This window comes from Hoplias malabaricus, chromosome 1, assembly GCF_029633855.1.
Source record: "Hoplias malabaricus isolate fHopMal1 chromosome 1, fHopMal1.hap1, whole genome shotgun sequence".
Taxonomy (NCBI): domain Eukaryota; kingdom Metazoa; phylum Chordata; class Actinopteri; order Characiformes; family Erythrinidae; genus Hoplias; species Hoplias malabaricus.
Window position 1 is genome coordinate 21,920,372 of NC_089800.1, and position 14,072 is coordinate 21,934,443.

The 14,072-nt window shown below is 39.2% G+C and overlaps 1 protein-coding gene across 3 annotated transcripts; it reads right to left on the minus strand.

The window, feature by feature from the left end:
- Positions 1-314: 314 nt before the first annotated feature.
- On the minus strand, positions 315-8,707 carry serpine2 (serpin peptidase inhibitor, clade E (nexin, plasminogen activator inhibitor type 1), member 2). Of its 3 annotated transcripts, none has more exons than XM_066676847.1 (9): positions 8,569-8,707; positions 7,180-7,475; positions 6,106-6,327; positions 5,745-5,942; positions 5,265-5,463; positions 4,974-5,071; positions 3,162-3,248; positions 1,606-1,689; positions 315-951 (listed from the first exon to the last, which is right to left on the minus strand). In XM_066676847.1, the coding sequence occupies exons 2-9, from the start codon at positions 7,442-7,444 to the stop codon at positions 914-916; spliced, it is 1,191 nt and encodes a 396-aa protein (XP_066532944.1). In that variant the 5' UTR covers positions 7,445-7,475; positions 8,569-8,707; the 3' UTR covers positions 315-913. The 3 variants fall into 3 exon arrangements, with proteins under 3 accessions (XP_066532944.1, XP_066532926.1, XP_066532934.1); XM_066676829.1 differs by lacking the exon at positions 315-951 and adding an exon at positions 1,042-1,400; XM_066676837.1 differs by lacking the exons at positions 315-951; positions 8,569-8,707 and adding exons at positions 1,042-1,400; positions 7,868-7,953.
- Positions 8,708-14,072: the final 5,365 nt, after the last annotated feature.

Consider the following 14,072-nt stretch of genomic DNA (forward strand, 5'->3'; position numbering starts at 1 on the left):
TGAGGGAAAGTTCACAACATTGGAAATTACCGTAAAACCCGGAAGAAACAACCCAGCACGTTTACGTTTATCTAATGTTGGCCTTGTACAAAAGAACGTACAATAGTTACCGAGGAGAACAACGTTTAATTATAAAATTCAGTTTGAAAAAGGAAAATGATGTTCATTTCTGGTTTAAAAAAGAATTTCAAAAGATTATCTTGATATATTTTTTTATAAAAGACAATTCACATGTAATAATTCCAAACTTATTTTTTGTTTTGTTATGTTTAAACTCGTACATTGTGTCATTTTAATTATTATTAGTTATTGTTTCTTTACATAAAATTAATGTTCTGTTAAAATTTAAATGGGAAAAAGACATTGTACAAGGAAGGGGAGTAGTTAGGGGTATTCATAACACTATTATCTGAAATAATACAAAAAAATCTTGACAGAAATCAAAACAGCTTGGATAAAAGCATGTTCACATATTTTATTAAACCTACGCTAACAGCTAAAGTTACAACATATACAACATTTTATCTAAAAAGGCAACGTTGTCTGAATTACCACATTACTATTACGATGCATGTAACTTCACATGAAATGGCATATGCAACAAATAAAAATGTAAAGAAAAAAAAATCATAATAAAGCAGGTTTATTTCGTACCAAGATGACAATACAATGACTGGGTAAAGAAAACGGGTTTAACAGTTTCAACACTGCAGTTACAACCTAAATGAAAGACATTAATGAAAACCACCAATTTGACAAGAATGTGAGTAAAGGGAAATGTAACATTGCTCAGTGCTGTGTGCCATGAAGTCAAATTAACAAAGTAAAATCAATTTTAACAAATTAGTGGAAGTAAAATATGTTTAAAAAAATGAAATGTAATTGTGGATGTGTATCTTCTTTATTGGACTGTTCAAGGCTTATTGATTTGGCCAGCAAAAAGAATGGTTCCTGCAGAAAAGAACAGATTTGGAAAATAATGAATATATGAGTCAGTATGTAGATAAAACACAAAGTCATCATTGCAGTAGATATAAATCAGGATTATTTCCTTACAATTTTGTCTACATTGTCTTGTGCTCTTTGTTTAGTATAATAAATATTTGGTATAATTAATACTAAATATATATCTAATATAGGGCGGTACGGTGGCGCAGCAGGTAGTGTCGCAGTCACACAGCTCCAGGGGCCTGGAGGTTGTGGGTTTGATTCCCGCTTTGGGTGACTGTCTGTGAGGAGTTGGTGTGTTCTCCCCGTGTCCGCGTGGGTTTCCTCCGGGTGCTCCGGTTTCCTCCCACAGTCCAAAAACACACGTTGCAGGTAACACACCACCACCACGTCAGTGTCACTGCAGCGCTGAGAATGATCCACCACCACATCACACCTGCTCTGTTGAACTACTGAAAAGCAGGGTAAAATGGGGATAACAAGTATGAAGTGTAAGAGGTGTCCTACACTAACTGTGGAACTACATAGGGCTCCTATGTGGTCAGTGGAGCTGATAAAATGAACAGTGAGTGTAAATACAAGGTAGGTGTTCCTAATTCATTGATCGTTCAGTGTATAAATGTGTGAGGGAACATCGTATTAGAGTACATAATATACCTGTGGGATTATGTCTGATGAGGAACAGGAATGGTCTATTAACTGTCAGCCATGGAGGTGAGGATCTGGCCAGCAAAACTGCAGCTAGAATGAAAGACAGAGAGCAATAAAAACATAATGTGTGTTCAAATCATTAAAAGTATATTCAAACACCTAACGGCAGACCTATCCATATACACCCAGTGTAATGCATTTATATGTAACCTGGGATTATCTCAAAACCGAGTAACTGTTTAGTTTTTAATTAAACTTGAAACCACTGTCACAGAGTTTTAAAATACAGTTTATTTCATACGACTTTCTGTATAATTAAAATGGGTGCTAGGCCGGCTTGCCTAGTCATGTGTTTGATATTATGATGGTTTGATGGAAAACACATACTGTTTGATAAGGTCCTACAGCACTGATGTTAAACAAATCAGTCCATCTCTGCCTGCACCTAAAGAAATGTTTGTTTCTTGACCATGTGGTCAGCGGCCTCTGCATGACAACAGACATGGAGAAGATAAAGTATGTGCAGCACTGGTCAATGCCACACAATGTTTAACAGTTGCAGAGTTTGCTGGGCCTCGTTTCATACTGCAAGGCTTCTCTATCACAGCCTCAGTCCTTCAAAAAAAAAATTTCCGGGTGCATAGCTTTCAGCTGAACAAAGCCTCTGTACTGGCATTTCCTCAAGTAGGTGGGCCCTTTATTCTGGACACACATACCAGCAGTCACAGTGCAGGGTGGTGTCGTCTCAAGTGGTGGCTTAATTCAGTTGTTGGCTAAGCAAACTGGAGTACAGTTACTGTGTAACATGAAAATATATTAACTGTAATGATGGGGCTGTGTCATATCCACTTCTGTTTGTATAGAATGCCATTCACATTAAGGATTAAACACGCTTCCTTAAACGCCATCAGCTTTTTAGGCTTCAGTGTTGTTTTGAACATTGCTGTGACATGAACTGCAGAAAAAATGCCAACAAAGATCTGTTGAGCACCACTACAAACAACAGGCTCCATTGTGTCCATGGAGTGGGCTGCCGTGGACATCACTGGGACATTCATTGCGATAGACCAATTCATGAAGGGTGCTACAAAGGGTTATTTGAGCGATGCCATAGAAGTCATTTGCAGTGTACATTACTTTGAGTTGAAGCCCACCTTGGTGCTGTACTGGGTCAGTGCAGGTTATGGGATTTTCAGGGCCAACTCACCCAGTGGACAGCCATATTTAATGAACAACGGAGTCACCATTGTAGACGGATTGATTGACCTTTAACGGGGGCATGAGCTCCCAGGTCCAAAAAAAAAAAAAAAGACTGTTTGGGGTGCTGACCTCACACACTTTAATTAATTCTGTCACTTAATCTTGTTTTTTTGTGTGTTGTAGTAGTAATAGTAGCAGTAATCTCATGTTTTGTTTACTCAAATGTGTCAGTGTTATTGTGTTAGTGAAAATTTTTCTGACAAAATTTCACTGTAGCAATATGCTGTCTGTCCCATTTAATGACTTTATATGTAATTTCTCAAAACATGTTTGTACATTGTTTACACTTTTACAGCACTTACTTGTGGCAGCAGCTGCTTTAGTCCCTTTTTCATTTACTTCAATCTTAGCTTTCTGTAGAGCCTTGGAGACATAAAGAGGCTCTAAACCTGAGAAACATGAGGAAAATGGAACACTATAATGAATATTATGTAAAGGATATTAAATAAATAAAGACAACTACACTTTAACTTCACATTTCTGTTTTCAGTTATACCACATATCACCACAAGGGGGAAGAACTAAAAAAATGTGTGAAAGTGAGGGGCTCAAATAACACAATTTTTATTTTTTTTTTTTGATTGAATTAGTTCATCTGCTCGGCACATTTCTCGACTGAGAGTGATTTTATTCTCAGCCTCGTAGAGGAATGGAAGCTCTGTGGTTCTCATCCGAGAACAGATGTAAGCGACGTCACTTTCACTCAGACACAAAGGGCAAGAGAGATCTAGTCAAGCAGGAAAATAATACACGTGCAGCATGAAAGAGGTTTTTTTCATTTAGTCACTGTCCAAAGAAAAATATGTATCTCCCAAAACAGAAACTTTAAAGGAGAAGGGGAAAAAAATCTTAAATTTCAGTGGAAATGGATGAAAAACAATCATATTCACAGTAATTCACAGAGTAATTTTGGAGCGTTTCTATTTGTCACTCATAATGAGATTCATAATGAGGACAGCTGTTGTGTTCAAGGGGCAGCACGGTGGTGCAGCAGGTAGTGTCGCAGTCACACAGCTCCAGGGACCTGGAGGTTGTGGGTTCGATTGCCGCTCCGGGTGACTGTCTGTGAGGAGTTGGTGTGTTCTCCCTGTGTCCGCGTGGGTTTCCTCCGGGTGCTCCCACAGTCCAAAAACACACGATGCAGTTGGATTGGCGATTCAAAAGTGTCCGTAGGTGTGAGTGAATGTGAATGTGTGTGTCTGTGTTGCCCTGTGAAGGACTGGCGCCCCCTCCAGGGTGTATTCCCGCCTTGCGCCCAATAATTCCAGGTAGGCTCTGGACCCACCGCGACCCTGAATTGGACTAGCAGTTACAGATAATGAATGAATGAATGAATGAATATTGTGTTCAAATGATGTAGTAACTAAACACACACGGAGATACATGTAATTAGACATGATATGTTGCCTGATCTATACTGTGTATGTAAATGTTAAATACAGAATCTTGTACGAAAATGTAGCCATTTTGGCTTAGTTCAAAGTAACTCTGGATTTTTCCGTATGAGATTGTCATTAATCAAATAAAGAACACAGCATACACCACAAAGGAGGCAAATCATATAAGAGAATATAGCCATTAATATTGCACTAATGCAGTGCCAGCTGGAGCAAGTCTCTGTGTGAGCTTAGACAAGCTTGATAACCTTATACAGCAGAATAAGGTTAATAAAGGTCTATGCCTTTAAAAATCAGTTAATAATAAGCTATTTTTGTTCTGTCTCTTGTTTGTTTATTATTTACACAGACCACCATCTTCATGAAAGGCACAAGAGAATGTGGCAGTGCTGAAAGCAGCAGGGGGTTCACCTGAAGTACCACATTATACAAAATAAATAAAAAAGGAAAAGAGTGTGAGGCTGAGAAAAGAAAGCAGTGTCCATGCACTCGCTGCCTACAGAGAGAGAGAGACAGGAAGAGAGCGACACAGACAGAGAGAGACAGAGACACACAGACAAAGGCAGAAAAAGAAAGACACACAGACAGAGACAGATTTTGATTTTTTTTTTCCTCTGTTGCTCATCATAAAAATGATTATAAATCTAAATTTTATGTTCATGGTTTCGAAGCCCCAGATTCTGTTTCAACTGAAAAAACAAAATGGTCATCACTCACTGAGGTGCCTGAAGTCAGCTTTTCCCTCATTAAAAACATCCGTTATGCCAAGAGCTGCGAGAGGGCCCTCCAGATCCACCTCTGCCTCTGCTGTGAACCTATTCATATTCATAGAGACAGAGAGAGAGAGATTAATCCATTTGAACGGCATGTTTAGGTATTTAATATGGCTTGAAATGATTTTTAAAGTTTTTAATCCACCTCTAGAATACAAAAGCACAAGTGCTTAAGCAAGCAAAGCTTGCTTTAATGTTCAATACAAAATACATGTTTCAATAAGTATGTGCTTACTTAGGAAGCAGGAGGTGGATCTTCGTCTTGTGCATCAGTTTAGTCCAACCCTGCACTGTTTCCGTGGAGAGGTGAGGCAAAATTGCTGACAGTGGCGTGGATTCCTCCAAAGGTAATGCTATAAACATGCTCATGCTGTTGCCATGGTACGGTAACTCAATAACCTTATACTTTTCACCACTAGGAGTGTTTGCCAAACCTGAGCAGAAACAGGTATGTTTTGGTTAAAATGGGCATAATTGCGGGTTACAAATTGAGTATACAATAAATGCAACATAACATTAGTGTTACTTCAGTTCCAATTAAACCTATGAGAAAAATAAATGAAAAAGGAGGAGGATGTATTCCCAAAATGTGTGTGAGGAGTATTTGTTTATTGATGTGTATTGTACTGTAAGGCATATACATATAAATGCATGCATATGAATGATTGATATTTCATTTCCTAAAACCCTTCTCGTCAAACAGGTCATGCCTCACCCGTGTTGAAGACAGAAAGCTGGGACATCATAGGCACTTTGTAGGATTTTCCATCTCCACCAGTGAAGCTTCTCATCTTGGTGCCCTTTGCCTGAAAGCGTGATTTCCACAGGCCTTTGAAATATATGGAATTAACTGCCACCAGTCGCGTCAGAACCGGGTCCAACATGTCTGCGTTCACAAGACTCTGGATGTGGCCTTGAAGAGATAAGGAGGAGAAGAAAAAAAAGTATGCATTAGGTCCGATTAATGATTGAACTTTGCTATTAATTGAAATTCCCAGATTTTCAAGATTCTGTAATTTTATACGAAACACTGCCATAAATTACAAAGACACAAGGGGTGCCACTGAGTTTTATACCTTTTGTTCTGTTGTTGACCCACTCATTTATGACATCTGCAGCCTGCTGTGGGTTGCCGTAGTTAAGTGTCTGACTTTCAGCCAGAAAGTTTTCTCTATTGCTAGTCAAAAAATCATTTAGTATGGTCACTCCCTCCTGGGGGAAAAGTGCATTGGCAATGGTTACCATGTCGACATTGGATGTCAGAGTCTTATGTAGCTTCTGCAGCATCTTATACGGACCTAAGAGAGAGCACAGCTTTTAGCATAGTTGTCAGTCAATTATCACAGACCACATTCATTCAGATTGTGGCTACATTCATTCAGTGTGTAATCATCCAGAATTGCACATTGGAAATTAAGTCCCGTCATGTTTTTATCTTCTTCTCAGAATTTCTAAAAGAATTAGTGGTTTCGCCGCAGTCTTAGTCGTGTGCGCTGATAAATTCATAATGGGAGATTTTAACATTCATTTCGAAAAGACAGGTGATCCATTAACGAAGGCATTTACATCGATCTCAGACTCTGTCAGCATCACACAGAACGTGACTGGAGCTACACATTACTGTAATCATACCTTGGATTTGGTTCTGACCCTGGGTATTAGCAGAGATAACCTAAATATTCTTCCCCAGTCTCAGATCATTATCTCATTTCATATGAATTACATCTAAGTCGTACTGTACATACGCCTTCTCTTTATCCCCCTCTGTGGGGAGCCATGGCCTAATTGTTAGAGAAGAGGGCTTAGGGCTGAAAGGTCGTTGGTACAATTCCAACAATCCTCAGGAAAATTGGGGGCTGTGGGAGTGAATGAAAAGCACAGTCCTCATCCCTTGAGCAAGGTCCCAAACCCACAACTGCTCCCTGGGTGCTGGAGATGCCCCCCACCCCCCGACTAGACCGGTAGACGTGTTTGTGTGTTTGCTGCCACAGATGGGTTAAATGTGGAAGACACATTTCATTGTATGTTGTGCAATGACAAATAATTGCACTTTACTGAAACGCTCTATTACACCGTCTACGGCCCTATGATTTATTAAAAAACCTTCCAGATTTATCAAGCACATTTTACTCTCACTCACATCCTCTCACCTTTCCTTTTATACTTAAGTCCTGAGAGAAGCTGGCTTTTGGTGTTGCCATGGGCCCCTGGCAGTAGCATGCCTAGGACAGAGGCCACTCCATGGGGGGAGAGAACCACATTTTCCTGCTGCTTTCCTTCAGCCACTTTCAAAAACACTTGCAAGCCCAGGTTAGAGCCCCTCTCCCCATATGTTGGAGGCACAGACTGAGACACAGAGCCATGAAAGATACATAATGCCAGTACATATATGCACAACACACATACGCAAGGCATGGTGAGGGAACAGTCACTTGGGAAGTGCGACCTGGGGAAGGAAAATAGACAGATTACTTTTCTGTAAGTTAATAATCTTTAGCCCTGAGGCCAGCTTAGTAATGACAGAGGCTCTGTTCTTCCTATTACAGATCAGTGGAGCATCACAATTATTTTGAAGATGTAATATGACAGTGTTGCCCTGTGGTAAAACAAAACAAAACTTATAAATTATAACTGTATCAATTCAGAACTTGATTAAAATTAATAACCATTAACAGAGAAAACTGTGTTATTTTTAAAAATAGTAAATAAATAAAAGTTGTCTTTGTAAACTACAGAGAAATCTTTCATTATTTGGTAGTATTTATCTTTTAGTTTGAACAAGCCCTTTACCCACATCCTGTGACCTGCGGCACACTCCAGATTATCAAGCACACAAACCTGGGGTCAAATTTTATAAATATCTACTTTAGCTTCTCTCTGTGAGGTGTAGAAAAGCCCAGCCTAACTCACTTTCTCTGTGCTAGTATTCTGACATGATGTCATCCAGGATATGCATATCTCCTCGCTCGTTTTTTTCACTACACCTGCCCCCAGGCTGAAGACTTAATGAAACACACCTACACACACTTCTCTTATTCCTGGTGCATTTACTCACACACATTCTTTAGCTATTGGGTTACTTGTCACACTGTCTTGCAGCCCTGGAATTCACGCAGCTAACAAACGCGTTCCTGTGTCCAAGTTTCTCCCTGTGTCTGCGCGAGCAGTCAAGCCATACATTAAAGGACCAAGTAATGATGAGAATCACTATTCGTTTTAATTGTAGTAGCACATGAAGAAACTCAAGTATAAAAAGTGAAAACGTCTATTATTAAACGACTATAAATAGACGGCGGGTATTTTCCAAAACCTCAGCTCTTTAAACATTGCTATAAATACAGCTGTACATACCACATCAAAAATGAAAAAAATAATCTCGCTAAATTTTTAACATTTCAGAAAAACACCATCAGAGAGAGTCTTCACTGCGATTCCAGCACAATCCTGTTTAAAACCAGCGACTTACAAAACCATATTACAATAAAAAACCTATAAACTTACAGAGCTAAATCCCACACAGAATATGAAACAATTCTCACCTTCTTCTTAAAGAAAGCACTGGATACGCAGTAAAATGTGTTGCTTTTCAACGGGTGGGAGGCACCAGTTTCTGTTATTTTCGTCTGTTTCTAAGGCACCCCGCCTTCACTAATGGTCAGCTCGGAAAACCAGGCGCCTTTATTCTTTCCCGCATGGTTGAGTGCGCAGCTATTACACAATCGGCTATAAATGTGTGGGGGGGGGCACCTTTAAAAGAAACTTGGAAAAAAGGGCTTATACATTTGTATTTTAGTTTTAATATATAATTCAAATAGCAAAGGTTTGCTTACCAATTACTTGAAAAGACTACAGTAAGACGTTTATGTTTAATATATATATATATACATTATGCCCAGTGTCTCTTAACTGAAAGTGTTTATACATTCATTTTTGTTGTTCATTCTGTGTACAATTTAATGCTTTAGTGCGTTGCTTAAATTATGTAGTTTGAACTGAAGGACTTTTCCTCGGTTTTCGACTGGCTTTTATTGTTACCCACTTGTGTGTAGTAGTCACGCACTTGAAAATAGAGTGAGTGTTTGGCGAATACCACAGTGCAGTCTGTAGGAAAATTATCCTCCACAAACAATTACTCAGACTTAAAGATGCCCAAAGTCTCATGCACCAAAATAGACTGAAAACCACCATGTACCATCACTTTTATAATGTTTTTATTTCGTTCCAGAAATAGAAACACAGAAGGCGTTTACAGGGAAAACAAATCGTTTTCTCATCGCGTCGCTAAGGGGTGTTTCCATTAGAAACCCCTCTAGAACAGAGATACCCCACCACAAACAGTTCCGCGGCCCACACGAATATTTAATCGACCATGTAAAATATAAACAAATACAGCACAACAACGTAGCCTTTATTATGTTTAGATGCTTACTCGCTATGTTCAGTCCAAGAGGCAACGTAATTAGTTTGGCTTAAGCTTTAAGACCTCTGAACAACACCGCAGAGCGGTAACGGTTCGTTTTCTGTTCCCGTGTGAACACTAGCGCTAAGGTCTCATTCCTGTATTTACTTCATTTTGGTTTATGCTTGATTTTCTGCTCAGAGAAGTGGCCCAGCCTCAAGGTTGTGGGTTCGATTCCCGCTCCGGGTGACGGTCTGTGAGGAGTGTGGTGTGTTCTCCCCGTGTCTGCGTGGGTTTCCTCCGGGTGACGGTCTGTGAGGAGTGTGGTGTGTTCTCCCCGTGTCTGCGTGGGTTTCCTCCGGGTGCTTCGGTTCTAAAACAAAAGTCCACACGTTGATTGGCGACTCAAAAAGTGACACTGTGTGTGTGTGCCTGTGTCTGTCTGTGTTGCCCTCTGAGGAACTGGCGCCCCCTCCAGGGTGTGTTCCCGCCTTGCGCCCAATGATTCCAGGTAGGCTCTGGACCCACCGTGACCCTGAATTGGATAAGGGTTACAAATAAAGGATGGATGGATCTGTGGTGAGTAAAACTCAATATGATTAATTTTTCTTTCCCACTAATAAACATGTGCTAGTTTTGTCGGTCATGTCGTGATACTATGCTGTGTGCTCTGCAAAACAAACTAAGGAGCACTAGTGATGTGTCGGTCGCGAACGAACCGGTTCAAAGAGCCGGCTCTTGTAAGTGAAAGATGAGAGCCGGTTCCTGTCTAAAACAGAGCCATTTTTTTCTAAGGCTTGTCATTCAACCAATCAGAGAACAACAAGCAAGCTCCAACCCTCCAAGCTGAGACACTTGGTTTTCCTGAATGCCAGTCTGCCTTCCAAAAAATAGTTGAAGAAAATGTTAAATCAGTTAAATGTTTGTTGACAGTAGTGGTTGTTTTAATCACTACCGCTGCTGTTTTGCACTTTGTATTTGTTTATTACCCAGAAATTAATGATTATTTAATTTAACAAGCTATTTTGTAATACCTACCTTTTGGGTTCCATTGGCTATATTTCATAGTTTACAAGTGATTTTTTATTAAGGTGTTTAAATAAAAATCCAGTTATTTATACAACTGAATGTATGTGTGCAATCAGCGAGTTATTACAAGACAAAAAAAACAAAACAAAAAACAATAAAAACAATTGGCCATTGCAACACTATTTATTATTTTTAATATTGAACAATAATATTTTGTCCGTATAGTCATGTAAAATGTAGGTAATACTGTTCTGTACCAGTGGAAATAAGTGGTAAAACAAAGAGCCATTTAGGAGCCGAAAGAGCCGGCTCTTTATGAAGAGCCGAGCCAAAAGAGCCGGCTCCACAAAACGAGCCGAAATGTTTTATTTTTGCAAATTTACATAATGTCTCATCATATAATGTTTTTGTTAATGTTTATCGGAAAGATATTTACTTTGCAAAACCGAAGGAAAAATCAAGAAAAAATAAACAATTATTGGCCAACGGCCCCCTGTAGTACCACCGAGGCCCACTGGGGGCACCGCCCACAGGTTGAAACCACTGAAAACAGGTCAACCAGTCCAGCGAGTCTGCAGAACAGAAGTGTCCGATTATCAACCAGCCAGATTAGAACTGACGTATGCGTCCTCAGCCTCTCGACTACAGCCATTGAAGATGAGGTCGAAAAAAATATTTTACATAACATAAAGAAAGATACAATAAATGCTTATTTGATGTTTTATTAATTTACTACTAAATAACTATTGTTAAATTATAACGTTTAATGTAAAGACTCCCATCTGACAAACCCACTACAATCTTTAGTTCGGTGAGGTACAAATAAGTTGATTTTCAGTGAATTTGTGTTAAGAATATATTGCTTTTGTGACTATTCCATATGACACAAAGATCAAAAATATTTTTATATAAAAGTGTAAATTTAATTTTTATTATATATGTTTAATGAGAAATAGAGTACAAATCCTGTGTTTAAATTGGGACAAACCCACTGGTTCAGTATTCATAAAGGCATATCCTGACTGTAGATTTTGACAATAATATTGTTGCTGTTTTTCCTTCTCCTATAAAGTTACTGTTCTGGAGATACAGCACATGATTTTCTTTGAATATTGTAGACATGCAGTGGATTTGGAGCATGCAATCTTAAGTAATTCAATATAGCAAGAATATGTCAATATTGTCCACCCATGGAGCAGGAATAGAGCAACATCCTCATCTCATTTGGTGCTTTTCAGCATATGGAGTCTTTCCGTTGTCTAAAAACCTACAGATGGCGTTTCTTTGCCGTGAGCAGAGAGAGAGAAAGCCTAGCACCGGACCCAGACACTTTGTTTTTTTTATCCATTTACAGACACAGGAGCTTCCCATTAAAGCGACTGCAGAGCAGCACATGGAGAGGAGACACACTCAGAGTTTAATACACAGGGTTTTAGATTAAAAGCATGAACATAGCCTTTAAAGACATGTACTTTATATTCACAATGTCTACGGTAAGCTCTTAGTCCCACTGTCTGCTCTCTGGTTTAGATTTTCTTTGAATTTCTCTGTGGTCTACATTTTCTCCTCCTTCTCCTTAGTATTTTTTATTATTACATTATATTAACAAGGATAGAGGAAATGAAGGAATATATTACTTGGGATTTCTATCCTTATTGAGGAAATGCATGCCATATCCAAACCTTAAAGGAATAAGCACCCTGTCTGCCAAACATAATTACTTACAGAACATCTGACAAACACAAAGAATCAATATACTTTGGTATGAGATGTATATAGGTCATTTGAAAGCTGGTGCAATATAGTTCATTCGTAGTTTTGATTTCCTAAAGAGTAATTTCAAAGGGACATATTTTATCCTTTTCCCTAAAGTTAAATGGAATATCTACAATTGGGAGAGTTCTTTATGGTTTGTTTACATTCAGAAACTTCTACATCTTTTAAGGTCTTTTAATGGTTTTAAAGTTTAACTTGTCTGCATGTTTTTACCATTTGAATTATCACACACACTGATCTGTTACATGAGTTGTTTAGTTTTGTAGCACTTTCGTTCTGGGTTTACTTTCATCCAGTTATCCATCTCCAGAAATTGGAGACATATCCACCTTAAGTAATCTGGAACATTCAATCAGTCATTCGTTGTCTGTAAGCACTTACCCAGTTCAGGGTCACGGTGGGTCCAGAGCCTACCTGGAATCATTGGGCGCAAGGAGGGGGCGCCAGTCCTTCACAGGGCAACACACACATTCACACCTATGGACACATTCGAGTCACCATTCCGCGTGGGAGGAAACTGGAGCATCCGGAACAAACCCACGCATACACACAAACACATCACACTCCTCACAAACAGTCACCCGGAGTGGGATTCGAACCCACAACCTCCAGGACCCTCTGTGACTGCGACACTACCTGCTGCGCTAGCGTGCTGCTCCTAATCTGGAGCAGCAAAAATAAATGAATAATACCCACCTATGGCGCAGGAACAGAGCAATATCCTCATCTCAGTTTGTGCTTCTCAAACCCCAGATGCATTTTCTCTGCTGTGAGCAATGAGAGAGGAAGCCTAGCATACAAGACCGAGACTTTTTGTTTTAGCCAGTTACTGATACTAGGACATGTAAACACACTAGACCGGTTGCCAGCATGCAAAAAATAAAAAACTGGAAAGCTTGCAAATGATGTATATATATATATATATATATATATATATATATATATATATATATATATATATATATATATATAAATGATATATATATTATTTCATAAAATACTGAGCATATTTCTATTTTCTAAACAGCTATTTTCTAAACAGCTCTGTTACCAACGACCAGTTTCAATAGAAAAATAGAGAGTAGAAAATGATCCTCTGTTTACTCCAAATTGGAAAGCACTCAGCAGTGAGACACAAGGAGCAGAAATGCTGTTTTTTCTTGCTTTGTTCTCTTCTAATTTCAGCCAAATTTACTCAGTACATATTACTTCATGCTCGTTATGTTTGTTATTTAACCTCGATTTAACATCATCTTTGAACGCTCACAAGAACGCGTGTGCTGTAATGTGATTAGAGAGCCTCAGAAGGGTAGGACGTGACTGCTATAAACGCAAGACACAGCACAAAATCAGAACACTCATTTTATCCCATGTTATTCAGACTTCAACAGATCACAAAAAGTGCCTGGGTTGTTTTATTTCATAGCTGTGGGTCGGTAGGTAAGGAAGCCCTGAAGGGCAAGGTGAAAAAAAAGTTGAAAATGTGTTCTTGAGACTATGTCTCTGTCCAAAATCACGTACTTGAGTAGTGCGTACTGAACTGGATCCAGTGCACAGCGCCTGACTGTTAAAGCAGTACATCGGCCATCTTACCAACATCCTTTGACATATGACGTCACAACACCAACAACAAACATCCCACTAGTCACTAATAGCCCCATTCTCCAACTCTATAATTTTAATTTTGTGTCTTCATATTGTCAAAATCATTGTGGCTCTTTTTCCCATGGGCTCTATTTCCACACTGAGACACCGTCGTATAGCTAATGTGACCAGACGTCCTCTTTTACCCAGACATGTCCTCTTTTACCCGGACATGTCCTCTTTTTTAGACTTGAG